Raw genomic sequence first — 27,882 nt, forward strand, 5'->3', positions numbered from 1 at the left:
ATTTTATATAAAGTTAAGGTTTTAGGTTTTATTTCACTGAGGTTGTTATCTATTTTTTTGTAAATTCAGTTCTGAATACCATATCAGCTAATTTCTTTACCGCCAAACTGTATTTTTTTTATGCCTTTTGGGGCCATAGTTGATGTTTTGTTTAATCACACACAGTATTTTTGTGTCTTTTGTGTCTTTTACTTATCACTAATACATGGTTATTTAATAGGGGCATTTTTATCTCCTCTCCTCTACAGATTTGCCATCTCAGGTGGAATTTCCTTCCTCTTCAGATACTGGTAAGACTTAAATAATTTCATAAATGAGCACGGTTAAACTATTTTGGTTTTGAAAGGTTATGCCAGATACTGGAATATGGCCAAATGATGTGAAACAGAAGGAGAAGTTTACATGACTCAAACCAAATGTCTGACCACTCTCCATTTTGCCAATTATTTTTGTTCTTCTTATTTGCAGTCATTTCATCTACTGAGGAATTTAGTTTAGCAACTGTAAGTACCAATTCATGTATGCAGTTTATTACAGTGCATGCAAATGCACTGCTCTGTTATCCGAAGGCGGTGGCTTCTTCTTCTTCTTCTTCTTCTTCTAACCAAAATTTCTGCATCTAATTCAGCTTCAACCGTTTAACGTAGGCCTTATCAAGTTTAATTGACAGCCAGTTAAATTGATTGCACCTGCATTACTGCTCTCTGCTCAGCTCTCTGTCTCTCCATTCTACAAGGATATAAGGCACATTCCTTCCAACTTTCTATCCACTCCTCTTCTTCAAACCATTCACTCATCCACACACACACACACACACACACACACACACACACACACACACACACACACACACACACACACCTGACTGCAGCACTTCATTCCACACTTCTTCATGCACTCCACAACACTCTCACCTTAACCTACTGTAACTCCCCCACTTCACTTCCCCACAAGCCCCACTCCTTACAGACAACATCCAGCCCACTGGCCACTGCCCACTGCTCTGCCTGGCTCAAGATTAGAATCAGCTGGTTGAAGTGGTTGGCACAGATATGTGGTAGGAATTTTACTTTCTGAAGCTGGACTTCCACCTCTGCACACACTGCCCCTTACCAGCATCTTATTAAAGCTGCCGTCGGCAGCATTTTTTTAGTCATATTAGCTTGAACTGTCATGATTCTGGAGGTAGAATATTAAATAGGCTGTTTAGGAAAGATTCCGAATTCTCTAGCTCCCTCTAAAACCTGTAATCGTGCTCGCAAAAATCGAGCGCTCCCTATATTGTTTAAGCAATCATGTTAGGGGGGAGGAATCGTTACCCGTCAGTCACAGCTTGTGCATGCTGCTATCCAACCTCTGCTACTCTGCTGCTCACGTAAACAACCTTGTCTACAGAGGGGGAGGGGTTTGGGGGGCAGTTTGGAGCTTGGAGAGTTTGGGGGAGGGAACTGAAAGTTGTATCAGTTTGAATTTTCCGACTTTAGATTCGGAGCCAGACACATACAACACACTGCCCCCCCCCCCCCCCCCCCCCCCCCCCAATCTGACTCTCTTAAGACTACAGATCCTGTTCACCTTCCTCTGTCCACAACTGTTTCTAAATTTAAGTTTGTTTCACATTTTATCTTAATGTATGTATTGCTTTTGCATGCACTGGTAATTTCCTCGAAATTACATTTTCTAGTTTCATTTTTCATTTCAAATTCATGAAGCAGAGTGATCCTTTTTTTTCAGTCACCTGATGAGGAGTACGCCCAGCAACTTATTCTCTCAGACGAGATAATGCTGTGCAGCACTGGCAGCAGGCAAACTTATTTGTTGGCACAGTATCGTGGAAGCTCCACAGATGTAGGCTATGTTTTAATGTCACATTTTTTATATCTTTAAGTTGTTTTATTGTTGTAAATGTTAACATCACTGTTATTGTTATTTAGATGTCAAAGTATGTCATGGTCAGCCGACAGGCCATGGAGTTCGCAGATGGGCTTCATTGGGTGTACACTTGTTCATGCAACAACATCCAAGCAAAGGCCATATCTGCGAGCCAACAGAAATCGATTCTAGCTCGTGCAGGTATGTCATTTTTCTCTACATTACTAAAGACGGTTACACTTTACTTAAAGTACACAAGTACTCAAGTAGAAGTTCTTTTTCATAAGACATGAGTCAACATTCATACCCAACCTTTCATAAACATGGAAGACCGAATGATGAGAACTTATCAAAATAAAAGTCCAACAGCCTCAAAGCTGCATCAGTGTTTTTTTTTTTTTTTTTTTAAAGGATTATGTCACATCTAAATATTTCATGAATATCTTATGAACCCAACGTCAAGTGTCACTTTACTATATTGTTGTAAAGTATTTATGATCACTTATCTAAGTTTGAGAGAAAAAAAAATATATATGACCAGTATTTGTGGACCCTGATTGACTCTGATATGACATGTTCAGGAAACAGATTTAAACCAAAAATGGTAATGAATGTTAGACTGGAGCAAGCACAATTGAAATGATTCATACAAAAATATGTTCACTCCAGTCCAATGGTTACATCAGAGTCAATAGGCAAGTCCAGTGCCAAGGCCAATTAACCTTTGCAGGTAATTATCATACATTGCCTACACTTTTCAATGCGTGCACTCACTGGCCCTGGCGCGCGGCGCTACTCTGATAGCACTTAGCTAGCTCAGTTCATTCATTAGGATCCAAACAGAGATGAATTTAGAAGCGACCAAACATCTCCATGTTTTCTCTATTAAAATTCAGTAACACGAGTAGTCACACGACCAAGTATGGTGAGAGAAAATAAAACATGGTGTATTTCTAAGCGGGTAAGAGGGATAACTATGTTATGTGGCGGAATAACTTGGGAGCACTTCGACTTAATATCTTCACTGTGGCACTTTCAGTTTCACTTTGGAGTGAGGATATTACTGCGCCGAGTCGAGGTGCTCCCAATTGAAGAATTTTGTTGTATGCAATATGTGCTGTGGTGTGCTGTGTAATACTATGACAATGGGACTACACTTGTCTTTCCATGTTTGATCTACTGTAGAGTTTCTTGGGCTATATCCGAATTGCCTGCATGCTCGGGCATTAATGGTTATTGTAGGGGATGAAATGACAAGTGGTAAGTGGCTCATACTGATGTAATAGTGACAGCATATACATTTATAGAATACTGTCTGTAGCAAAGCTTCTGTTTATCCTGTTCTTCACAAGTGCTTTTCACCTTTTTTACATTCTTCAGACCCTGACATGCAGCTGGTGGATGTAAGTTAAACACATTAAACTCTTAATCTTCATCCAACTATGTTTGTATTTCATTAGACAAATAACATTAATATTTATTTTTAGTGCTTTAAATTGTGCATACTTGTAAGGATGAGTATTTCTAATGTGTGATTTTGCCCTTTCAGGACTCTTCCGATATTCTACTTCGGATTCCTTTTGATCCAACGAAGTTCGTTTTCAAAGGGAGACATGGATGCAGTGTAGTGGCAGGCAAAGATAAAAAAATGTATTGTTGCCTTTGCTCCTGCCGCTACAGCTGCATCCACATAAATGAAATAAAAAGCCTCCGGCATATGCCAGAGGTCGCGGATTTCATGCGCTGTGTGGAGACAGCCACACATTTCCAGGAGAGGTCTCTTGCTGCTGTCTCCAAAAAAAAAGTTAAATTTCAGCTACAGGAGGCAGACCAGGTTTGTCTGTTTTCAACCATGCGTGTTTGTTTGTTTGTGTGTGAGTGAAGTAACACGTTTACTCTGACTTCGTTGTGTATGTGTGCATTGACTTTCTTTGCCTTCTTTTCAGCCGAAATTTCCCACCAATCGACTGAAAACTAATTTCTGATGTTTGTGTGTGTAGGCAGTCTACAGAAAAGCTCCAACAGAGCTGTTTGAATCAGTGGATGGGGTGCTGCAGCTCATGCCTAAAATAGAGGGAGAGTGTGTGTGTGGGGCTACGATGACACCTGTACCAGCTGAGCAAGCCCCCCTGTTTTGCAACACAGCTGTGTTCTCTACACAGAGTGTGTTTTATTTAAAGCTATCCTTACAAATGTCAGTTTTGACTTCACAAAATGAAAATGTGTTAAATCATGTCATAGTAAATAACCTTCTGTTTTTCCATAATTTAGCTTTCAAGTATGTATGTGTGGACACAAGATGCCCCTGCTCATTTTATTTTGATGGAGGGGAGTCTTTCATGTTGAACATGGGGACTTTTTTAATCCACCATTCAGTTCTCCGCGACTACATGCTTCATTTTCTGTTTTCTGGGTAAGCACGTGTTTCTCTCTAAAGAAATTCAAGTTCTTTGATTTTAATTGTGTTAAGTTCAGTTCACAGTTCATAGAACAGTGAACTTCATAGGAAAGTGAACTTCATCACTGAACCAATGTTTTTCACTAGGGCCCCGATTCTCCCATGCGTGTAAGTAAAAAATTGGGTATCTGCCGTGTAACTTGCTAAGCGCATTCAGCGATGCCATTTGCGCACTTATTTACGCGCCTGTGTTCAAGATACGCTCTCTAGGTGGAGCAACCTCAAAATGTGGGTACTCTCAGTCAAAACATGCCTTGCGTGCAATTCAAGGTGCATAAAAATTGACTTAAGCGCCCATCGGAGAATCAGGGCCTAGATTTAATGTGTGCTTAATTGTACTGTATGTTGTGTTTCCATACGAAAACAGCACATCTATTTTTAACTTTTACCGGGTGTTGGAAGCCCGCCACCAGGATCATGGGAGTGATTTCACACTCTCATATTACAAATTTCGTATGGCATGGCATGCATTTCTGGCTCTGCTGGAGCTGGACAGCATTGAAGGCTTCAGGTGCCACCTGTGTCAGGATGAGCCCAAGTAAGAAAATGAATACAAGGATTTACATTTTTGGCCTCGTAAGCAAAGGCTTGCCAACTCCACCTTTGTTTATCTGTCTTAATCAATGCTGTTGTCATCGATGCTTGCTCTTTTCTGTATTCCTTGTGGGGGGTTCTTCTTTACTGCTCTCCCTGCCTTGGGCTTTCCATGTTGGCACATGGAAGGGTATTGAGGTCCCAGAACAGAGCCATACTGCCAAATGTAACTTATTTCAAATATTATTTAACTATTTTGACTAAAGTGATCTTGATAGAGATGTATGTATTGAAATGGCATCAGGTTTCTGAGCATAACTGTAGGGGTGTATAGTGTGCAGTTTTGGGGTGCTGTGGTGGTGGGTGAAATGAATGGTTATTTTCATTCAATTGCAACTCTGTTATGTTCTCCACTAATTCTCACTTAAGAGAGCTTGTAATGGATGGCACAACACTGGGCTACCACCAGAGATACAAAATGGATCTGCCACCGGTGGACAACGTGTATTTGGGAACAGGAAGATAAGTATACTGTATATGGCTTTGTAAATGTGCAAGTTTGTTGCGTCTTTTGCTTTCATGTCCAAAAACCTCTTTAAATCGTTTAACTTACTACATTGAATACGAAATGCACAAAATGAATTGCTTCGCTTTCCCTACATTTTACTGTATTGTAATAGTGTTTCCTTATTTGAGTACTAGGCACATGGACCGGGTCCTCATTTCCTCTAAAACATTGAGGGATATGTTGTCCCAGTACAGCCGGGGTGGCTGTACAGAACAACAGTTTAGGGAGATGGAGGCTGAGGCCAAAAGGACAGCCAGCTTCCTGTCTCCACTACTGCAATTTTTCAGCTGTGGCGGCCATCAACACCAAGCGCCACAGGCCTACCGGTGCCTCCTCGCCGAGCTGTCCAAGTCGTCACCAACGTGTGCACTGTTACACCCCTGTACCGACTTGGACAGCCTCCTTGAAGATGTCTCGAAGGAGCAATCAGGGAGTATCGTTCACCATACAGCCTTGATGCATAAATTGCACTTGCATTGCCCCCTGCTGTGGCAGGTATTGTGTCTTGATGGCTTGAGGAAAGAGGTGGTACCCCTCATTCAAGCAATGTATAGGGTGGCGAAACAGGCTTTTGACGGTGTGGGAGGCCCGGTCACCTGCCCAGCTGAACCTCCACAAGAGAGCGCACTGCAGTACTTCCCCCACCTCCCCATGAAGAGGACCAGGGGAAGGTTCCTTCTAGATAATGGAAGAACAGAGGGTCCTCCAGATGGATGCAGGAAGACTATAGGGCATCATTCAACCCTGATTCCAGGGATTTTTACGCTGTTCTGTGTCCATGGTAAGCAGTCTTACTTGTAAACCAGGAACGTATGGAAAATATTGTTTGATCAGTCTCATCAGTAGGAAAATGTGTCTTTGTTTAGAAAGTTGTTTCTTTTACCTTTCATACAAGGGGCTCTTCAAATAGTTTTACATATTTTCACTAAACTGGTCATTGACACATACCATTAAAACAATGAATACTTTGTGTATTATCTACAGGAGTGTGCTATGGCTTTGCCGTAATGGAGACCTCTGAATCGGTCAACATCCCGTTCACCATTTTACGGACCAGGTTCCAGTCAGGTGAAGTGTTAAAAGAGAGCTATATGGCCTTTAATATTAAATTATTTATTGGAGAATGAATAAGCTTGGCTAACTGACACTAGACTTATTCTCAAATCTCGGTCTGGAGCCTTTAACTAGTTTGGTTTGGTTGGTTTGGTTAATTGATATAGTTATGCCTTTATGCCTTTATTCAGATAGGGGGGAATTCTCCCATGCACGTAAGGGTGCGTACTGTAAGTCCAAAAAAACGTGCAACTACGCACATTTCCCGCTAAGTGAATTCTGCCATCCCATTTATTCGGTAATGTACGCGTGGTAGAGAGAGTTACACGTTTTGGGTGAAGCAACCCCAAAATCTGGGCGTTTCTTTTATACACAACTGTTGCGCGCATTCTGCCATGGCTTAAGCACTTTTCCAGCTACGCACTCTGGAGGGCTGGAATAAGGTCGAGCGCCACTACAAGGTGAAACAGCATATTGCTCATGTCGGAGCAGCATAGTTTATTCTCTCGTCTTTTGATTAGTTTGTAATGGAGATTGAACTCGTTATGCCAGTCTCTCTACTGTGTTCAACGCATGGGTACACCTTTTCAAAACGTATAGGCCATTTCAGGTTCTAGTTCCATTGCTGGTCCCCCAGGACTTCTTGTTTAACATTCCATATTATGTTAATGTAACAGGAAGTAGTTGGGGACCAAAATAGAATGTTCAAGCATTGTTTAAAGGCATGCTTGACAGAGGGGAGATGTGTGTGATGTGTTATGGGATGGGTTGTGTTTATTTTATTTTGCTTATTATATTCTGTTGATCATCACATAAGATTTGCGACAGACAAGGAATTGCAGTTGTTTCCTGATTTTTTACTATTTGGAAATTGACTTCAATGGCATGGTTGCGCCAGACAGAAGTGCATGCAATTGAAATGTGCATGCACACTTCTAACCTTTGCAGACAATTTTTTGTATTATTTTTTAGGGCCCAGGGTTGTCCTCTACGACAATGCATGCAAACTGCATGCATATGCACTTAACAGGGATCCAGACTTCTTTAAGGAAACCTGGTTTCTGGTGGACCGTCTTCATTGGAAGAACCACACAGGTACATATTGTTTGTTCATTGAATACTGTAATGTTAGGCTGTGCAGAGATTCACTCCCCAACACCTTTCGACATTCTAGCAAAAGATGCTACTGTCTTCGGATGTTTTATTAATTGATCTTAGTGAGTCCTCTGGGATACTTCTAAGCGGTCCCAGACTTACAGTAAGTGCTACTTTTAGCACTAAATGTCTTTGTGAATGACTTTTAGTAAAAAAGACATTGGAGCCCTAGAGTTGCGACTGACACGCCCATTATTTTCTCCTACATTTGCCCGTTAGGAGCTACTTTTAGCCTCAAAATAACTTTAGGACACAGAACCAATGGTGATTCCCCAGACCCAACCTCATCTTGATGTGAGCCTGTGCATGTCCAGGCTACTATACAATGTTTTTTCACAAAAACACAGACACAGATATACATACTAAGGCATACTAAACCTCATAGAAAGAGAACTTGGAAAACCATGAACTTACACTGGCTGCATTGCGTTTGTGTTGTGTCCCCATTTACATAAAAACTGTCTTATCACGTGTGTAGATTATTCAAGAGAGTTGTTGTGGCATATGTGATCTATTGGAATGCTTCAGTAATGGTGTGGCCTTACTCGAAAGGTGTAGTCAGCAATGTCACACAGTTTGTAAAGGAAAAATAAACGCACTCACAAGTACTAATTCTTGTAGTTTTATTACACTGATCACATGCCCAAGATGGACGCGTTTTGGCAAACAGCTGCCGACACTGAGGATGGCTGTTTGCCAAAACGCATCCGACTTAAGAGTGCGTTTATTTTTCCCTTTTATTTTATTTCTCCTTTACTCAAGTACACAGTGAACATAACATTGACTTTGTGATATTTTTGGTGCACACAGGATGCAATGGCGGGTATAATATGGACCTGTATCCCCAGTTCTCTGCCCTAAACTCCCAGGTTGCAGAACAGTTCAATTCACGGCTGAAACGATTAAAGCACCATCTTCCCTACATGTCTCGGGAAAATTTCATCAGACATGTTAAGCTGTTCCTGTGGTACCATTCCAGACAGCAGAAGAAGAAGCAGTTCAGAAGCATTCCAGAAGCAGAAGCAGTTTAATTTCATGACATATGGTAGTGTGATATCCTCATAGACTGCTTGTATTATTATCATAATTAGCATTATAATTAGTTCTACTATTCTACTACTATTCTACTACTTCTATTATTATTATTAGTAGTAGTAGTAGTAGTAGTATTACACAAGTGTACTATCCTTATACTGTAGGTTATTATTATTATTATTGTTATTATTATTATTATTATTATTATTATTATTATGTTATTTGCAGTATTGTTCAATTATATGGTGTTGGTTATTGTTATTACAACAACTACTTCTATTATTATTATTAGTAGTAGCAGTAGTAGTACTACACGTGTGATATCCTTATACTGTAGGTCATTATTATTATTATTATTATTATTATTATTATTTATAGTATTATTAGGTTATATTCTATTAGTACATTAGATTTTATTATTACAATAACTTTTAGTAGTATCAGTAATAATCATTTTTATATTGTTATAAGGGTACATGAATAATTATATTTCAAATAGTACACCACAGGCTTTTGTCTTTTTGTCCTGTGGTGTCACTGTGTTTTGGGATGTGGTTGTGTTTTGTTTATTAAATAACTGTAATAAGTGTTAACACTTAAATGCATGTTTGTGTTGTGATTCTCTTGTTTTCACATTTCACAGCACTAGATGACCTCAAGCAACAGGCTATGGATTGAATTGATCACATTGATTTTGTGTTTTAACTGCAAAGGCAGAGGGAATAATATTACTTTTGCTGCATGCTGTTCCTACCTGCAAATCTCCTATTAATCACACAGTGATTGATGTACATAAGGTCATTGTTGATGCTTGAAAACCTGGCATGTGTTAAGGCCCCGTCACATTAGAGGCGGCATGCACTGCGCTCACCGCTGGAATGCTCTTGGTTGAGGTAAAGTTCTAACGATTGTTGTTGTGGTTACCGCTGGGTTCCGCGCAAAAGACCATTGACTTACAGCGCGCCGCGGTCAAAGTTCAACATATTTCAACTTTGACCGCGGTAGCGCAAGAGCGTCAAAGCGGCAAAAATGCCGCTATACTGAGCGCAGCGGCAGACCAGTTCTTGCGCTCTCAACCCATTGGTAATGGGTTTCATAGCGCATGCCGCGTCTGATGTGATGGGCCCTTCAGAGATGTTGATGTTGGTTTGGTAAGCTAGACCTACTACTACTACTATTATTAGTATTATTATTATCATAATTATTATTACCTTATATGAAGGAATTAGAACAGAGATTATGATTTTGTAAAGAACACTGCTAAAAATCGAATTACCATAGAACATATAGAAATGTGGACTGACTTGTTCTATTCTTCCAGAGACTTTTTGTAAAATAGCTAAATAAATCTGCAAATAGGTTCTTAGCTCTCCCCAGCATAAAGATCCATTATTCAAGCCATCCCTAATTGCCACCATGTTGTTACAGTATGTTCGGAAACATAATGTGTTTACATATTGTTAATGTATCAACAATTATGCAGAAACCTTGATTGTCAAAGCAAGCAGTGAGTGTCTCAGGGAGTAGGCTACATGACAGTTTCACAAAAGTTTGAGAACGTGATTATCATTGTTGAAGTCATTAAGTGCTGGTAGCCTAAGTGTTGGTAGCTTTTGAAAATTGAAATTGAAAATTGACTGTCCTCTCTGAACTGTCCGAGAACTTCTTCAAAACTGTACTATGATAAAGTACTATAAAGCAAAGCTTAGGTTATATGAAGGTTTTATTTGTGTTTGTTTTCAAAAAGAACAGGTAGTAATTGTAATTGTAGATGATCATGAGCTTCAGTTAAAACATCCCCCTGCTTGCTGGTCTTGAGTCCTTAACTGAGACAACAAATCTGTATGTTGCCACGTGTTCAACACTACACTAACATGTATCGGCACTAACAAACTCTCTGATGGATATGCTTATTTTGTTTTCATTGTGTAGCTGACAACACCACCGCTAATGCAAGCAGGACTTCTCCGCCGTCAAACCCGTGGACAGCGAGCTGAAGGTCAAAGGTACAGTACATAACTTCTTCCTCAATCATGTTTCCTAGAATGTATGAATTATTTCTTATTTATTTGTGCTCTGATTTGACACAACTCTTGTGGTGTAATAGCAACACATCCATCCTTTGGGTGGAAGATTCCAGGTGCAAATCCTGGCAAGAGTGTGATCCACATCAGCACAGATAAAGGCATGCTTGACAGAGGAATTCGGCTGGAATAATTTCTATCACTGTGATATTAGACTGTGATTTGGAGACATAGGGGTACACCAAGTGTGAAAACATCCTCAAAACTGTCATATATGGACTGATTTCTATCACTGTGTGTGCACTGGACATAGACAGACCCATCGGTCTGAGTTTTAGTCTTCTTACCAACATTCATGAACCATACATCCATAGAAAGCAAGCTTGACAGAGGGATTCGGTTGATATTAGACTGTGATTTGGAGACATAGGGGTACACCAAGTGTGAAAACATCCTCAAAACTGTCATATATGGACTGATTTCTATCACTGTGTGTGCACTGGACATAGACAGACCCATCGGTCTGAGTTTTAGTGTTTTTTCAAACATTCATGAACCATACATCCTTAGAAAGCATGCTTGACAGAGGGATTCGGTTGATATTAGACTGTGATTTGGAGACATAGGGGTACACCAAGTGTGAAAACACCCTCAAAACTGTCATATATGGACTGATTTCTATCACTGTGTGTGCACTGGACATAGACAGACCCATCGGTCTGAGTTTTAGTCTTCTTACCAACATTCATGAACCATACATCCATAGAAAGCAAGCTTGACAGAGGGATTCGGTTGATATTAGACTGTGATTTGGAGACATAGGGGTACACCAAGTGTGAAAACATCCTCAAAACTGTCATATATGGACTGATTTCTATCACTGTGTGTGCACTGGACATAGACAGACCCATCGGTCTGAGTTTTAGTCTTCTTACCAACATTCATGAACCATACATCCTTAGAAAGCATGCTTGACAGAGGGATTCGGTTGATATTAGACTGTGATTTGGAGACATAGGGGCACACCAAGTGTGAAAACACCCTCAAAACTGTCATATATGGACTGATTTCTATCACTGTGTGTGCACTGGACATAGACAGACCCATCGGTCTGAGTTTTAGTCTTCTTACCAACATTCATGAACCATACATCCATAGAAAGCAAGCTTGACAGAGGGATTCGGTTGATATTAGACTGTGATTTGGAGACATAGGGGTACACCAAGTGTGAAAACATCCTCAAAACTGTCATATATGGACTGATTTCTATCACTGTGTGTGCACTGGACATAGACAGACCCATCGGTCTGAGTTTTAGTGTTTTTTCAAACATTCATGAACCATACATCCTTAGAAAGCATGCTTGACAGAGGGATTCGGTTGATATTAGACTGTGATTTGGAGACATAGGGGTACACCAAGTGTGAAAACATCCTCAAAACTGTCATATATGGACTGATTTCTATCACTGTGTGTGCACTGGACATAGACAGACCCATCGGTCTGAGTTTTAGTGTTTTTTCAAACATTCATGAACCATACATCCTTAGAAAGCATGCTTGACAGAGGGATTCGGTTGATATTAGACTGTGATTTGGAGACATAGGGGTACACCAAGTGTGAAAACATCCTCAAAACTGTCATATATGGACTGATTTCTATCACTGTGTGTGCACTGGACATAGACAGACCCATCGGTCTGAGTTTTAGTCTTCTTACCAACATTCATGAACCATACATCCTTAGAAAGCAAGCTTGACAGAGGGATTCGGTTGATATTAGACTGTGATTTGGAGACATAGGGGTACACCAAGTGTGAAAACACCCTCAAAACTGTCATATATGGACTGATTTCTATCACTGTGTGTGCACTGGACATAGACAGACCCATCGGTCTGAGTTTTAGTCTTCTTACCAACATTCATGAACCATACATCCATAGAAAGCAAGCTTGACAGAGGGATTCGGTTGATATTAGACTGTGATTTGGAGACATAGGGGTACACCAAGTGTGAAAACATCCTCAAAACTGTCATATATGGACTAATTTCTATCACTGTGTGTGCACTGGACATAGACAGACCCATCGGTCTGAGTTTTAGTGTTTTTTCAAACATTCCTGAACCATACATCCTTAGAAAGCATGCTTGACAGAGGGATTCGGTTGATATTAGACTGTGATTTGGAGACATAGGGGCACACCAAGTGTGAAAACACCCTCAAAACTGTCATATATGGACTGATTTCTATCACTGTGTGTGCACTGGACATAGACAGACCCATCGGTCTGAGTTTTAGTCTTCTTACCAACATTCATGAACCATACATCCATAGAAAGCAAGCTTGACAGAGGGATTCGGTTGATATTAGACTGTGATTTGGAGACATAGGGGTACACCAAGTGTGAAAACATCCTCAAAACTGTCATATATGGACTGATTTCTATCACTGTGTGTGCACTGGACATAGACAGACCCATCGGTCTGAGTTTTAGTCTTCTTACCAACATTCATGAACCATACATCCTTAGAAAGCATGCTTGACAGAGGGATTCGGTTGATATTAGACTGTGATTTGGAGACATAGGGGTACACCAAGTGTGAAAACACCCTCAAAACTGTCATATATGGACTGATTTCTATCACTGTGTGTGCACTGGACATAGACAGACCCATCGGTCTGAGTTTTAGTGTTTTTTCAAACATTCATGAACCATACATCCTTAGAAAGCATGCTTGACAGAGGGATTCGGTTGATATTAGACTGTGATTTGGAGACATAGGGGTACACCAAGTGTGAAAACATCCTCAAAACTGTCATATATGGACTGATTTCTATCACTGTGTGTGCACTGGACATAGACAGACCCATCGGTCTGAGTTTTAGTGTTTTTTCAAACATTCATGAACCATACATCCTTAGAAAGCATGCTTGACAGAGGGATTCGGTTGATATTAGACTGTGATTTGGAGACATAGGGGTACACCAAGTGTGAAAACATCCTCAAAACTGTCATATATGGACTGATTTCTATCACTGTGTGTGCACTGGACATAGACAGACCCATCGGTCTGAGTTTTAGTCTTCTTACCAACATTCATGAACCATACATCCTTAGAAAGCAAGCTTGACAGAGGGATTCGGTTGATATTAGACTGTGATTTGGAGACATAGGGGTACACCAAGTGTGAAAACACCCTCAAAACTGTCATATATGGACTGATTTCTATCACTGTGTGTGCACTGGACATAGACAGACCCATCGGTCTGAGTTTTAGTGTTTTTTCAAACATTCCTGAACCATACATCCTTAGAAAGCATGCTTGACAGAGGGATTCGGTTGATATTAGACTGTGATTTGGAGACATAGGGGCACACCAAGTGTGAAAACACCCTCAAAACTGTCATATATGGACTGATTTCTATCACTGTGTGTGCACTGGACATAGACAGACCCATCGGTCTGAGTTTTAGTCTTCTTACCAACATTCATGAACCATACATCCATAGAAAGCAAGCTTGACAGAGGGATTCGGTTGATATTAGACTGTGATTTGGAGACATAGGGGTACACCAAGTGTGAAAACATCCTCAAAACTGTCATATATGGACTGATTTCTATCACTGTGTGTGCACTGGACATAGACAGACCCATCGGTCTGAGTTTTAGTCTTCTTACCAACATTCATGAACCATACATCCTTAGAAAGCATGCTTGACAGAGGGATTCGGTTGATATTAGACTGTGATTTGGAGACATAGGGGTACACCAAGTGTGAAAACATCCTCAAAACTGTCATATATGGACTGATTTCTATCACTGTGTGTGCACTGGACATAGACAGACCCATCGGTCTGAGTTTTAGTGTTTTTTCAAACATTCATGAACCATACATCCTTAGAAAGCATGCTTGACAGAGGGATTCGGTTGATATTAGACTGTGATTTGGAGACATAGGGGTACACCAAGTGTGAAAACATCCTCAAAACTGTCATATATGGACTGATTTCTATCACTGTGTGTGCACTGGACATAGACAGACCCATCGGTCTGAGTTTTAGTCTTCTTACCAACATTCATGAACCATACATCCTTAGAAAGCAAGCTTGACAGAGGGATTCGGTTGATATTAGACTGTGATTTGGAGACATAGGGGTACACCAAGTGTGAAAACACCCTCAAAACTGTCATATATGGACTGATTTCTATCACTGTGTGTGCACTGGACATAGACAGACCCATCGGTCTGAGTTTTAGTGTTTTTTCAAACATTCCTGAACCATACATCCTTAGAAAGCATGCTTGACAGAGGGATTCGGTTGATATTAGACTGTGATTTGGAGACATAGGGGCACACCAAGTGTGAAAACACCCTCAAAACTGTCATATATGGACTGATTTCTATCACTGTGTGTGCACTGGACATAGACAGACCCATCGGTCTGAGTTTTAGTCTTCTTACCAACATTCATGAACCATACATCCATAGAAAGCAAGCTTGACAGAGGGATTCGGTTGATATTAGACTGTGATTTGGAGACATAGGGGTACACCAAGTGTGAAAACATCCTCAAAACTGTCATATATGGACTGATTTCTATCACTGTGTGTGCACTGGACATAGACAGACCCATCGGTCTGAGTTTTAGTCTTCTTACCAACATTCATGAACCATACATCCTTAGAAAGCATGCTTGACAGAGGGATTCGGTTGATATTAGACTGTGATTTGGAGACATAGGGGTACACCAAGTGTGAAAACACCCTCAAAACTGTCATATATGGACTGATTTCTATCACTGTGTGTGCACTGGACATAGACAGACCCATCGGTCTGAGTTTTAGTCTTCTTACCAACATTCCTGAACCATACATCCATAGAAAGCAAGCTTGACAGAGGGATTCGGTTGATATTAGACTGTGATTTGGAGACATAGGGGTACACCAAGTGCGAAAACACCTTCAAAACTGTCATATATGGACTGATTTCTATCACTGTGTGTGCACTGGACATAGACAGACCCATCGGTCTGAGTTTTAGTCTTTTTGCCAACATTCATGAACCATACATCCTTAGAAAGCATGCTTGACAGAGGGATTCGGTTGATATTAGACTGTGATTTGGAGACATAGGGGTACACTATCACTGTGGAAATACAACACTTAACTTCAAGGTACAGTAGTGTAGGACGTATCTCCTCAGAATTTAAATACAGTGTGTTATGTATCTATAGGTGCGTGTAGAGCTAGGTGTACTGTAGCCTATTCAATTACACACATTAAGGTATACCTAAAAGCACTCTTCAATGATAATGTGGTAAATAGTTGCCAACATCCAAGATAAATACAATAAAATGGCAGAAGTAGTTTAACTAACATGAAGCTACAGCACTATGTGTACAAAAAGGCCTATAAATAAACAAAATGATCCAACCCTCTACTAAGATTCTAGTGATCAAACTAACAGTCTCTCAATAGTCGTCACACAGCAGTCACACAGCAGTATATAGTAAGTAATTGTACTTTTATGTAGGTAAAACATTTTTAAAACAATAATCCTTGGGTGTTTTTTCCACATTCAGTTCCCAGAATAGTAGTTCTATGTGTATGTTCTCTATTGGGTCCTATATATGGTCTAATATGACTGTTTATGACTATTTTTATTTACTGCAATGTGCACATGTGAGTGACAGATGACACACGATTGGTTTTGGGGTACATTGTGGACCTTTTGTGTTTTAATTGTGGCACCACTCTTGCATCACAATACAGTAGATCACACAAGAACTGCCCAACACTGTCCATCATTTAATTCTCTTGTTGAGAAGAGGAAGTCCCAGCCACTTGCTCCTAAAGGAAAGGAAAAAAAGAAGACTTGAATAGTACATTGTTTTTGCACTGCCATTGTTGTTTTCACTGCACCATATAATAATAGGCTATATAATTTCTATATGCTACTTAGCATTAGTTACTCGCTGTAAGGGTACATAATTCATTCATTCATACTGTATTTCATATTGGTGTAGTATGTATAGTGTGTGAATGTCTTGGTAGTACTGGGAGGGATGCATAGGGTTGTATTGTCTGTTTAGGGTAGGTAGGCTACTATGTGTGTTGTAAGGCAGTATAGGTTAGTATGTGTATGGATTGTGTACTGTATGTTTATATGTACTGTATGTTTATTTACTGTTTGTTTACATCCTTCAGGATTAATAAAGTATCTACTGTATATCTATCTATGTAGTTAAAATGGCAAGGCTGCAAGTCACATCACCACTACGTCTCACATTTTCAGTGTCGTCTGGCCTCTTGAATCCATGAAATTCATTATATGACACTGCAATGGCCAGCAGTGCCTGTACATCGAGGTCTTTCCTCTCTTGATTTTTTCCTAATTAGAGAGATGCATCCACAATGTATAAACTAGCAAAAGTTACAGCTTTTACATATGTCCTATCGAAAAACATATGTCATAAACCATATTTGTTTATTTACCATTGTTTGGCGAGCTGAAAGGTATTGCCAGAGGCCACCAGGCAGGTCGATTTTCAGGCAGGTACCTGTGTGATTTCTTCTGTTCTTTCACTGTCATCAGACAAAGTATTCATAATTACATCAGAGTTTAACATTGGGAGGTGACCGTACATATAGGGTTACACAAATACTGGTGAGCTCTATGTTGTTGAGCACTCAATGTTAAACTCAGATAAGTGATTCTAAATACTTGTACAGTATAGTAAAGTGACATTTCAAGTAGATCAGATATTCATGAAATATTTAGATGTGACATGATCAGGTAACAAACAATGGAAAACAGTCATCATGGATGCTTTGTGATCAATTTAGGACAGCTGTTATGCATTCACCCGTCAAGTACCAAAGATCTTTTTAGGGTGGTGGCACGTGGCAGTACACCTCCTAAAAGCAACTTTGGGAGAAAATTGTGGCTTCCTGGAGAAGATACAGGCAGAAACTCTGTGGACTATGAGTTTTGGCATGTTTTTGTTGTGATTTCGTTGATCTGCCCTTGATCAGCTTGCTGCCAGCTGAGGTAACTATACCAATTATTACTGTAACATACATTTACTTACAGTATTTCTTCGTGATGGTGCCAATAGTAGCCCTCAGGAAGTGAATGTCGACACTGGGGTCGACATACACCCCCTCAGCTCCTTGCTCTGCAGCTCCATGCTCTTCATTGTTTTTAGAATAAAGAAAAATGAAACAAATTCAGTAACTTCAAAATAACATAACACACACACACACCACAGTCACTGTGCGCATTAGCAACAAGTGTCTTCAATTTTGAGTCGTTGTGTGTAATAAATGACGCCAGGTGTGTTCATAGTGTTCAGATATTGCTGACTGTGGCAAGCATTTTGCATCACATGAGCTTTCATTTGAGAATGTGTTTTAGCAAGCTTAGATTTATGAGAACGGGGGATTGTGTTTTGTGAATTGTGTCTTCATGTGAAATGTGTTTATGATATTGAAAAACTATGGCTAGATTTAGTAAATGTGTTTAGACAACAGGTCATTTGGTTTAGAGGATTGGCTTTTGTGTTTTAGCATTTGAGAAAAACTATACAATAAACTTACCCAAGAAGTGTTGCTTGTATGACGAGTGGTGCTCAATCAATTTTGTCACCATATCGTCATTGAAAAACGCCTTCAAATACTCTGGTCCTGTGTAAATAAACATGTGGTATCAATGTCATGATAACAATAATAAACAACAACAGAAAATAAAACAAACAGAACAGGAACAGAACAAATGAACAGGATTGAACATGAAACAAATGAACAGGATTATAGCAAGATTAAACAGTAGTGCATAAGAAACACCTTCACCTTTTTGTCATGTGAAAGGTTGAAATCCAAAAGATTTTTTAGCATATCACAATGGAATAAATATCACGCTTCCCCTCATTTATCAAACAAACATACAAACGCAAGTTTGGGTGCCAGAATTGTGTTAAAACAGGGCTTACATGAAGATGTTTGTAACTTCAGCCTAAGAAAGAACCTGTGTTGGCATATGTGGTTGCTACAAACAAACCGTAAATTAAATGTCACAAACATTCTCAATGTCAAGAATTTAGAAGGTGAAGGTGCATAACATATATCCCATAATAACCCTTTGATGTGCAGCTCCAGCTGCACATCAATTTGTTTTGACAGGCAGCATCAAAGGAAGGTGGGAAAGTCAGGGATATAAAACTGTATGTCTTAGTAAAACATGAACATATGTGCAATGCACAAATAGACAGAGACAACACAGATTCAGTACCATGTCAGGACACTAAAGCTGCAGTGAAACTGTAGTCATAACAATATGGCAGTTCATAAGTACACCATTTTTGAACTGTCAAACTTTGAACCTTGAACTCACAAAATGAACCACCATCATAGATGCACCAAACTAACCACTCCATTCTATTTTGTACCGGGCAAAATGTTCCAATCGGGCAATGTTCAGTGTACAGTATGTGATAAAGCAATAGTACTGAGGAGGCTGTGGGTTACACAGATTTTAGACCAGAGGCCATACTGACAAAGAATCTAAAAAATAAAAGGTGTTCCTATTATCAAAGCAATTTCAAAGAAGTAGCTAAGACTCCAATAGTTTAAAGGTTCAGAGGACCTATAACTCATTATCCCCAGTGAATTATTGTGCAGCTTGCAAAGAATGCAGTAATGCCAGCAACAGCAAACAAAACAACCAGTGGTTAGGACCATTTAGGAGGTCTTTTAGTTCCAAAATAAAATTCTTTGTAAACACAGCCTCTTAATTGTTCTAAAATCTGTGAAAGGTATAGACTCACTCACTATTTTTTTAAAAAAGGTTACAACTGACACAGTAAAGAAAAAAGACTCAAAGCGTTGAATGATTATACCAATCATGATCATGGACTAAGACTCTGTGTGACCCAACTTCAGTGCCAGAACTGAATATGAAAACACTCTGAACAGCCAGCTAGAACAGTGATTTACTTAACTGTGAAATTAGAATGATGTCTTTCCAAAAGGGAGTATATGGTTTGGTGCTCTAGATGGACACAACTACCAATACCTGTAAAGTTGACGGTTGTTTTGCCTTTCTTTGTGTCAAGCCACAAAGAAAAGCAAAATGGCGTAACGCCAAACTCATTTTGCGATTTATTGCACCACGTTGAAATCTAAAAGAATATTTTGTAATATGTTATCTCACTAATATAATTCACAGGTCTAGTCACAGACTGATTTACAGGTATTATGAAACTGAATGACAGCACAAAAGGTTTTGGTATACTCCCGTGAAATGGATATGATTTTACATAAATTTAAATAGCTGAGTGGAAATCCACACACTAAGATATCACATCAGTAATTAGATAGTTAGCTTAAAGTAACTTTATTATTAATTCCAGTATTCTGTTATTCACCCCTTACAGTAAAACGAAATTTGCATAATGCAATATTTCAAGTTCTAGTCCTGAATCAGGTAGCAATACCACCATACACAGATTCTGCATTCAAGTAACAGATTGCACAAAGGTAAAAGCAACAGTAGCGGTCCCAGCAGGCAAGCAAGATAGCAAGCAAGCAAGCAAGAAAGCAAGCCCCTATATTACATTACTGCACCAAAGTTAATAAGCAAACAGTCTGCATTCACACTCGCTTCAACCTCCATTGTTTCCATAGTACTTGCTTCTGGTATCTTCCCATACAAGGGAATCACTTCTTCTGATACACTAATTCTGCAGTAGAGGTTGTTGATGAGGTGAGATATTTTGAGCTGGTGCGATATGTCGTTGTATACATGAAATGACATGTATATGTCGAGGTGAGATATTTTGCAGGTAGGAGGGTGTGATATGTCGTTGTATACATGAGGTTGAGCTGGTGAGTTTGGCGACGCCCGCCTACCACGTACGAGGTGAGATATTTTGCAGATAGGAGGGTGTGATATGTCGTTGTATACATGAAATGACATGTATATGTCGAGAGCTTTCAGAAAATATATGATTTAAGGCACCTAGGTGTAAGTGTCCCATAGTTACACCCTAAAATGTACTGGCTTGAAGTTGAGCTGGTGAGTTTGTCGACGCCCGCCTACCACGTACGAGGTGAGATATTTTGCAGGTAGGAGGGTGTGATATGTTGTTGTATACATGAAATGACATGTATATGTCGAGGGCTTTCAGAAAATATATGATTTAAGGCACCTAGGTGTAAGTGTCCCATAGTTACACCCTAAAATGTACTGGCTTGAAGTTGAGCTGGTGAGTTTGTCGACGCCCGCCTACCACGTACGAGGTGAGATATTTTGCAGGTAGGAGGGTGTGATATGTAGTTATATACATGAAATGACATGTATATATCGAGAGCTTTCAGAAAATATATGATTTAAGGCACCTAGGTGTAAGTGTCCCATAGTTACACCCTAAAATGTACTGGCTTGAGGTTGAGCTGGTGAGTTTGGCGACGCCCGCCTACCACGTACGAGGTGAGATATTTTGCAGGTAGGAGGGTGTGATATGTTGTTGTATACATTAAATGACATGTATATGTCGAGGGCTTTAAGAAAATATATGATTTAAGGCACCTAGGTGTAAGTGTCCCATAGTTACACCCTAAAATGTACTGGCTTGAACTTGAGCTGGTGAGTTTGTCGACGCCCGCCTACCACGTACGAGGTGAGATATTTTGCAGGTAGGAGGGTGTGATATGTCGTTGTATACATGAAATGACATGTATATATCGAGGGCTTTCAGAAAATATATGATTTAAGGCACCTAGGTGTAAGTGTCCCATAGTTACACCCTAAAATGTACTGGCTTGAACTTGAGCTGGTGAGTTTGGCGACGCCCGTCTACCACGTACGAGGTGAGATATTTTGCAGGTAGGAGGGTGTGATATGTATTTATATACATGAAATGACATGTATATGTCGAGAGCTTTCAGAAAATATATGATTTAAGGCACCTAGGTGTAAGTGTCCCATAGTTACACCCTAAAATGTACTGGCTTGAACTTGAGCTGGTGAGTTTGGCGACGCCCGCCTACCACGTACGAGGTGAGATATTTTGCAGGTAGGAGGGTGTGATATGTCGTTGTATACATGAAATGACATGTATATATCGAGGGCTTTCAGAAAATATATGATTTAAGGCACCTAGGTGTAAGTGTCCCATAGTTACACCCTAAAATGTACTGGCTTGAGGTTGAGCTGGTGAGTTTGGCGACGCCCGCCTACCACGTACGAGGTGAGATATTTTGCAGGTAGGAGGGTGTGATATGTTGTTGTATACATGAAATGACATGTATATGTCGAGGGCTTTCAGAAAATATATGATTTAAGGCACCTAGGTGTAAGTGTCCCATAGTTACACCCTAAAATGTACTGGCTTGAACTTGAGCTGGTGAGTTTGGCGACGCCCGCCTACCACGTACGAGGTGAGATATTTTGCAGGTAGGAGGGTGTGATATGTCGTTGTATACATGAAATGACATGTATATATCGAGGGCTTTCAGAAAATATATGATTTAAGGCACCTAGGTGTAAGTGTCCCATAGTTACACCCTAAAATGTACTGGCTTGAGGTTGAGCTGGTGAGTTTGGCGACGCCCGCCTACCACGTACGAGGTGAGATATTTTGCAGGTAGGAGGGTGTGATATGTTGTTGTATACATGAAATGACATGTATATGTCGAGGGCTTTCAGAAAATATATGATTTAAGGCACCTAGGTGTAAGTGTCCCATAGTTACACCCTAAAATGTACTGGCTTGAACTTGAGCTGGTGAGTTTGGCGACGCCCGCCTACCACGTACGAGGTGAGATATTTTGCAGGTAGGAGGGTGTGATATGTTGTTGTATACATGAAATGACATGTATATGTCGAGGGCTTTCAGAAAATATATGATTTAAGGCACCTAGGTGTAAGTGTCCCATAGTTACACCCTAAAATGTACTGGCTTGAACTTGAGCTGGTGAGTTTGGCGACGCCCGCCTACCACGTACGAGGTGAGATATTTTGCAGGTAGGAGGGTGTGATATGTAGTTATATACATGAAATGACATGTATATATCGAGAGCTTTCAGAAAATATATGATTTAAGGCACCTAGGTGTAAGTGTCCCATAGTTACACCCTAAAATGTACTGGCTTGGAGTTGAGCTGGTGAGTTTGGCGACGCCCTTCTACCATGTACGAGGTGAGATATTTTGCAGGTAGGAGGGTGTGATATGTATTTATATACATGAAATGACATGTATATGTCGAGAGCTTTCAGAAAATATATGATTTAAGGCACCTAGGTGTAAGTGTCCCATAGTTACACCCTAAAATGTACTGGCTTGAACTTGAGCTGGTGAGTTTGGCGACGCCCGCCTACCACGTACGAGGTGAGATATTTTGCAGATAGGAGGGTGTGATATGTCGTTGTATACATGAAATGACATGTATATGTCGAGAGCTTTCAGAAAATATATGATTTAAGGCACCTAGGTGTAAGTGTCCCATAGTTACACCCTAAAATGTACTGGCTTGAAGTTGAGCTGGTGAGTTTGTCGACGCCCGCCTACCACGTACGAGGTGAGATATTTTGCAGGTAGGAGGGTGTGATATGTTGTTGTATACATGAAATGACATGTATATGTCGAGGGCTTTCAGAAAATATATGATTTAAGGCACCTAGGTGTAAGTGTCCCATAGTTACACCCTAAAATGTACTGGCTTGAACTTGAGCTGGTGAGTTTGGCGACGCCCGCCTACCACGTACGAGGTGAGATATTTTGCAGGTAGGAGGGTGTGATATGTAGTTATATACATGAAATGACATGTATATATCGAGAGCTTTCAGAAAATATATGATTTAAGGCACCTAGGTGTAAGTGTCCCATAGTTACACCCTAAAATGTACTGGCTTGAGGTTGAGCTGGTGAGTTTGGCGACGCCCGCCTACCACGTACGAGGTGAGATATTTTGCAGGTAGGAGGGTGTGATATGTTGTTGTATACATTAAATGACATGTATATGTCGAGGGCTTTAAGAAAATATATGATTTAAGGCACCTAGGTGTAAGTGTCCCATAGTTACACCCTAAAATGTACTGGCTTGAACTTGAGCTGGTGAGTTTGTCGACGCCCGCCTACCACGTACGAGGTGAGATATTTTGCAGGTAGGAGGGTGTGATATGTCGTTGTATACATGAAATGACATGTATATATCGAGGGCTTTCAGAAAATATATGATTTAAGGCACCTAGGTGTAAGTGTCCCATAGTTACACCCTAAAATGTACTGGCTTGGAGTTGAGCTGGTGAGTTTGGCGACGCCCGCCTACCACGTACGAGGTGAGATATTTTGCAGGTAGGAGGGTGTGATATGTTGTTGTATACATGAAATGACATGTATATGTCGAGGGCTTTCAGAAAATATATGATTTAAGGCACCTAGGTGTAAGTGTCCCATAGTTACACCCTAAAATGTACTGGCTTGGAGTTGAGCTGGTGAGTTTGGCGACGCCCGCCTACCACGTACGAGGTGAGATATTTTGCAGGTAGGAGGGTGTGATATGTATTTATATACATGAAATGACATGTATATATCGAGGGCTTTCAGAAAATATATGATTTAAGGCACCTAGGTGTAAGTGTCCCATAGTTACACCCTAAAATGTACTGGCTTGGAGTTGAGCTGGTGAGTTTGGCGACGCCCTTCTACCACGTACGAGGTGAGATATTTTGCAGGTAGGAGGGTGTGATATGTTGTTGTATACATGAAATGACATGTATATGTCGAGGGCTTTCAGAAAATATATGATTTAAGGCACCTAGGTGTAAGTGTCCCATAGTTACACCCTAAAATGTACTGGCTTGGAGTTGAGCTGGTGAGTTTGGCGACGCCCGCCTACCACGTACGAGGTGAGATATTTTGCAGGTAGGAGGGTGTGATATGTTGTTGTATACATGAAATGACATGTATATGTCGAGGGCTTTCAGAAAATATATGATTTAAGGCACCTAGGTGTAAGTGTCCCATAGTTACACCCTAAAATGTACTGGCTTGGAGTTCAGATGGTGAGTTTGGCGACGCCCTTCTACCACGTACGACGTGAGATATTTTGCAGGTAGGAGGGTGTGATATGTTGTTGTATACATGAAATGACATGTATATGTCGAGAGCTTTCAGAAAATATATGATTTAAGGCACCTAGGTGTAAGTGTCCCATAGTTACACCCTACTGGCTTGGAGTTGAGCTGGTGAGTTTGGCGACGCCCGCCTACCACGTACGAGGTGAGATATTTTGCAGGTAGGAGGGTGTGATCCAGTGCAGTGCAGTAGTGCAGTGCAGTAGATACTGTATATGTATCATGTGTGACTATTTATAGACATTACAGGATGAATGATCTTATCTTATCCGAAGCTGTACTTCAACCGCCAAACAGTAGGTCCACTACACCCACAGGGTTCCACCGCAACTGAGGGAAACAAATAGACAAAGAAGCGGGCATACAGTGTAAAGCAGGCAATCTCTATAGCTAATGTGCACCAAGCCAGGCAAAAGCAAAGTAGAAGGCAGAACCTTCACAGACATAGAAGGCAGAACAAAACAGAAGGCAGAATCTATCTATCTATAGATATACTGTATATAAAATAAGAATTACAAAAAAAACAGCCGGGCTGAGGCCAGGGCATTGGCACACCGCACTTGTTGACAGTGTATCACCTTGAAAACTGTTGGACGTGGATGTATGGATATACAGTGGTGGATCAAATAGGACGTTAGACAGACCGAATAGGACACATACAGCTGCCCAAACAAAAGCACTACCATGGCCACCACAACAAATGGATTAGGCTCTTCACGTTTTTTTCCTGCTCGTTGGCCACTGCTGGAAGATAGTAACAACAATATACCGGTAATATACAGAACAAATAGCCTAATAAATGGTAGGCTGTGTCGCCACTATTTTTACTGCCCCCACTGTGTTCAGTCACATGCACCTCTCTGGTCTGGTGTGGCCCTCTTCATCTGAAAAATATCAATTTATATATAGCATTAATGGCTCAATATAGGTATTAATAAACACTTGACACATCATAATGCAGTAAGCTCCAGCAGAGTCTGATGCCATACAGTGTGAAGCAGCAGCAGTCCAAGCAAGCAAGCTTCAAGCAAATTCTCTCACACTCTGCATTGACAAAGCCAAAAGCCAAAGCCACTAAGCCACAATAGCTCTTTTAACAACCTTACCTTAGTCATACAGTACATACCAATCACTTGCTCTGGGATTGACTCCTGTTGGTCCTCTTCATTTAAAAAATAAAACTCATTCACACACACACACACACACACACACACACACACACACACACACACACACGCACACGCACACCTCCACAACACTACAGTACATAAAGTATATCTACAATCTACATGAATGTAGATCTGAATTACATGGAAGGTCTACTAGATGGAGGAACTATTTCATGTCTACATTTTGCAAATCCATGTGCACGGAATTATACCAAGACCTTAACCATTGCTTACCCTCTTCTGTACCTGACCCCACTGAGACAGGTTATGCCTCCTCTTCCTTTGGGCTTGGCTCCTTGGCCTGTGCTTGGGCTTGTCTAGGTAAAGCACATTTGTAAAATAAAATAACTTCTGTGTTCTGATGTACAAATACCATTTCTAAAAGAGTGTGCACAAAATAACTTCTGTGTTCTGATGTACAAATACCATTTCTAAAAGAGTGTGCACAGTTTATAAAAATATTTAGGATAGCTTTTGCAAGTAATTTAGGATGTTATTATGGCTTGAAAAACAACCAGTAGTTACAAAACGTACTTACTAAATACAAAACTCACTTTTAATACTTAAGCAATCAGACACAACATATTAAATGTTAGAATTAGTGTATGTGACGTTTTATTTTAGTGCCACAAATAAGCTAGATAAGTATATTATGATTATTAGATAGATAGATAGATAGATAGATGGAGATAGTTTATTTATCCTGAGTGAAGTGATGAACAAAATGAATGAAGCTATTTAAATTTATGTCTGCTTTAAACACGATTACAAAAACCCTAACACGAATTAGAAGTTATAGCTAACGTTAGCTAACATGCATGCTTTGTTTTGCATAGACTACAATAAATATGCATGGATATCAAGTACAATTGACCCTTCCAGAAGTCCCGCCCTCCATAGTTACTGTTGCTACGCCTGTCAAACTTTCGCACCTTGCCCGTCTATTACAATGGAGGAGACACGGGATTTTTTAAACAAATGTAATTTACAAAGACATCGCACCACACTGAAAGCTCATATTTGGTCACTAGCGAGCTACATCTGTCCTCTGTCAACTACAGTTGCATTTTCAGCTCTGAACAAAACCGTTCATGAGTTATTTAAGCAAAAGTCGAAGGTACGCGTTGTTTTCGATGGTTCCTCCAGGCTAGTACGAATGAAACGGGCGGGGGACAAAACTAGCATAACGTTTTAAGCTATACTTCCATAACGTCAATATTTGACAACATAACATGATTGGTACTTCAACTAGGTATTATTTTAGACAGAATTGCTGACGGGCTAAACATACGTCTCGTTGAATGTCTGTTAAGAACATTTTGCCGCCATCGTGAAACGTATCTCGCGGTTATGGAATTATCACGCAATATGCAAAATTTAAAGTTAGAAAAACACTTGTTTCAAACTATATCATGTCAATATAGTTCAACATGTTATTTCACGGTGATTTTACGTGTTTGGGGGCACCACACATCCAAATAAATGCCCTTAATGGCCCACAGGCTATGCAGTCTCCATAGGTTAACATGGCAAAAACTCGAAAGCTTGCCAGGCCTTGCTTGCCTAGTTACGGGTTGCTAAGCCACGATTGGCCTGTGGCGGTTTTAGGGCGTGGCTCTGGAAGGGTCAATTAGACACAGACACGTTTAGACACATTAACGAAGATGACGTTTTTCTTATCAAATAAGTAAATATTCTGCTGACTTATAAGAAGGACCTACCATTTTCCATCTCTTTGTTTTGTGTACCTTACGTTTAAAAACTATAGTAGTAGGTCGCCGAAAGAAACGTCACGTAGAAATGGAGATCGTCGCTCAGAGCTGCTCAGAGCATGGCTCTGACGTCGTGAAAGGAACGTCACCGGAATGCCGAGTAA

At 40.3% G+C, this 27,882-nt stretch overlaps 2 protein-coding genes and 1 long non-coding RNA gene across 4 annotated transcripts; 2 read left to right on the forward strand and 1 right to left on the reverse strand.

The window, feature by feature from the left end:
* The first annotated feature begins 470 nt into the window (after positions 1-470).
* LOC134063815 (uncharacterized) lies at positions 471-16,929 on the forward strand. The gene is made up of 2 exons (XR_009936201.1): positions 471-503; positions 16,473-16,929. It is a non-coding gene; the product is annotated as an uncharacterized LOC134063815 (long non-coding RNA).
* Positions 5,571-8,671, forward strand: LOC134064364 (uncharacterized). Its single transcript, XM_062520283.1, has 4 exons — positions 5,571-6,213; positions 6,417-6,500; positions 7,458-7,580; positions 8,451-8,671. Exons 1-4 carry the CDS (start codon positions 5,571-5,573, stop codon positions 8,669-8,671), a joined length of 1,071 nt encoding a protein of 356 aa, XP_062376267.1.
* LOC134063814 (uncharacterized) lies at positions 16,238-27,879 on the reverse strand. Of its 2 annotated transcripts, none has more exons than XM_062519539.1 (8): positions 27,728-27,879; positions 26,241-26,323; positions 19,774-19,879; positions 18,300-18,386; positions 17,792-17,893; positions 17,196-17,285; positions 16,988-17,091; positions 16,238-16,550 (listed from the first exon to the last, which is right to left on the reverse strand). In XM_062519539.1, the coding sequence occupies exons 1-8, from the start codon at positions 27,735-27,737 to the stop codon at positions 16,509-16,511; spliced, it is 624 nt and encodes a 207-aa protein (XP_062375523.1). In that variant the 5' UTR covers positions 27,738-27,879; the 3' UTR covers positions 16,238-16,508. The 2 variants fall into 2 exon arrangements, with proteins under 2 accessions (XP_062375523.1, XP_062375524.1); XM_062519540.1 differs by lacking the exon at positions 19,774-19,879 and adding an exon at positions 25,694-25,721 and having other exon boundaries at positions 27,728-27,875.
* Positions 27,880-27,882: the final 3 nt, after the last annotated feature.

The sequence above is a fragment of the Sardina pilchardus genome, chromosome 18 (assembly GCF_963854185.1).
Source record: "Sardina pilchardus chromosome 18, fSarPil1.1, whole genome shotgun sequence".
NCBI lineage: Eukaryota > Metazoa > Chordata > Actinopteri > Clupeiformes > Clupeidae > Sardina > Sardina pilchardus.

What these genes read in the sequence shown, in the direction of transcription:
- LOC134064364 (XM_062520283.1), top strand. Translation starts at nt 5,571, where the DNA reads ATGGACCGGGTCCTCATTTCCTCTAAAACATTGAGGGATATGTTGTCC. An exon ending in TACGCTGTTCTGTGTCCATG is followed by an intron (nt 6,214 to 6,416) that starts GTAAGCAGTCTT and finishes TATTATCTACAG; the next exon opens with GAGTGTGCTATGGCTTTGCC. An exon ending in ACGGACCAGGTTCCAGTCAG is followed by an intron (nt 6,501 to 7,457) that starts GTGAAGTGTTAA and finishes ATTATTTTTTAG; the next exon opens with GGCCCAGGGTTGTCCTCTAC.
- LOC134063814 (XM_062519539.1), bottom strand. An exon ending in AACAACCGTCAACTTTACAG is followed by an intron (nt 18,387 to 19,773) that starts GTATTGGTAGTT and finishes TTATTTACACAG; the next exon opens with GACCAGAGTATTTGAAGGCG. An exon ending in CACCATCACGAAGAAATACT is followed by an intron (nt 17,286 to 17,791) that starts GTAAGTAAATGT and finishes GTCTGATGACAG; the next exon opens with TGAAAGAACAGAAGAAATCA.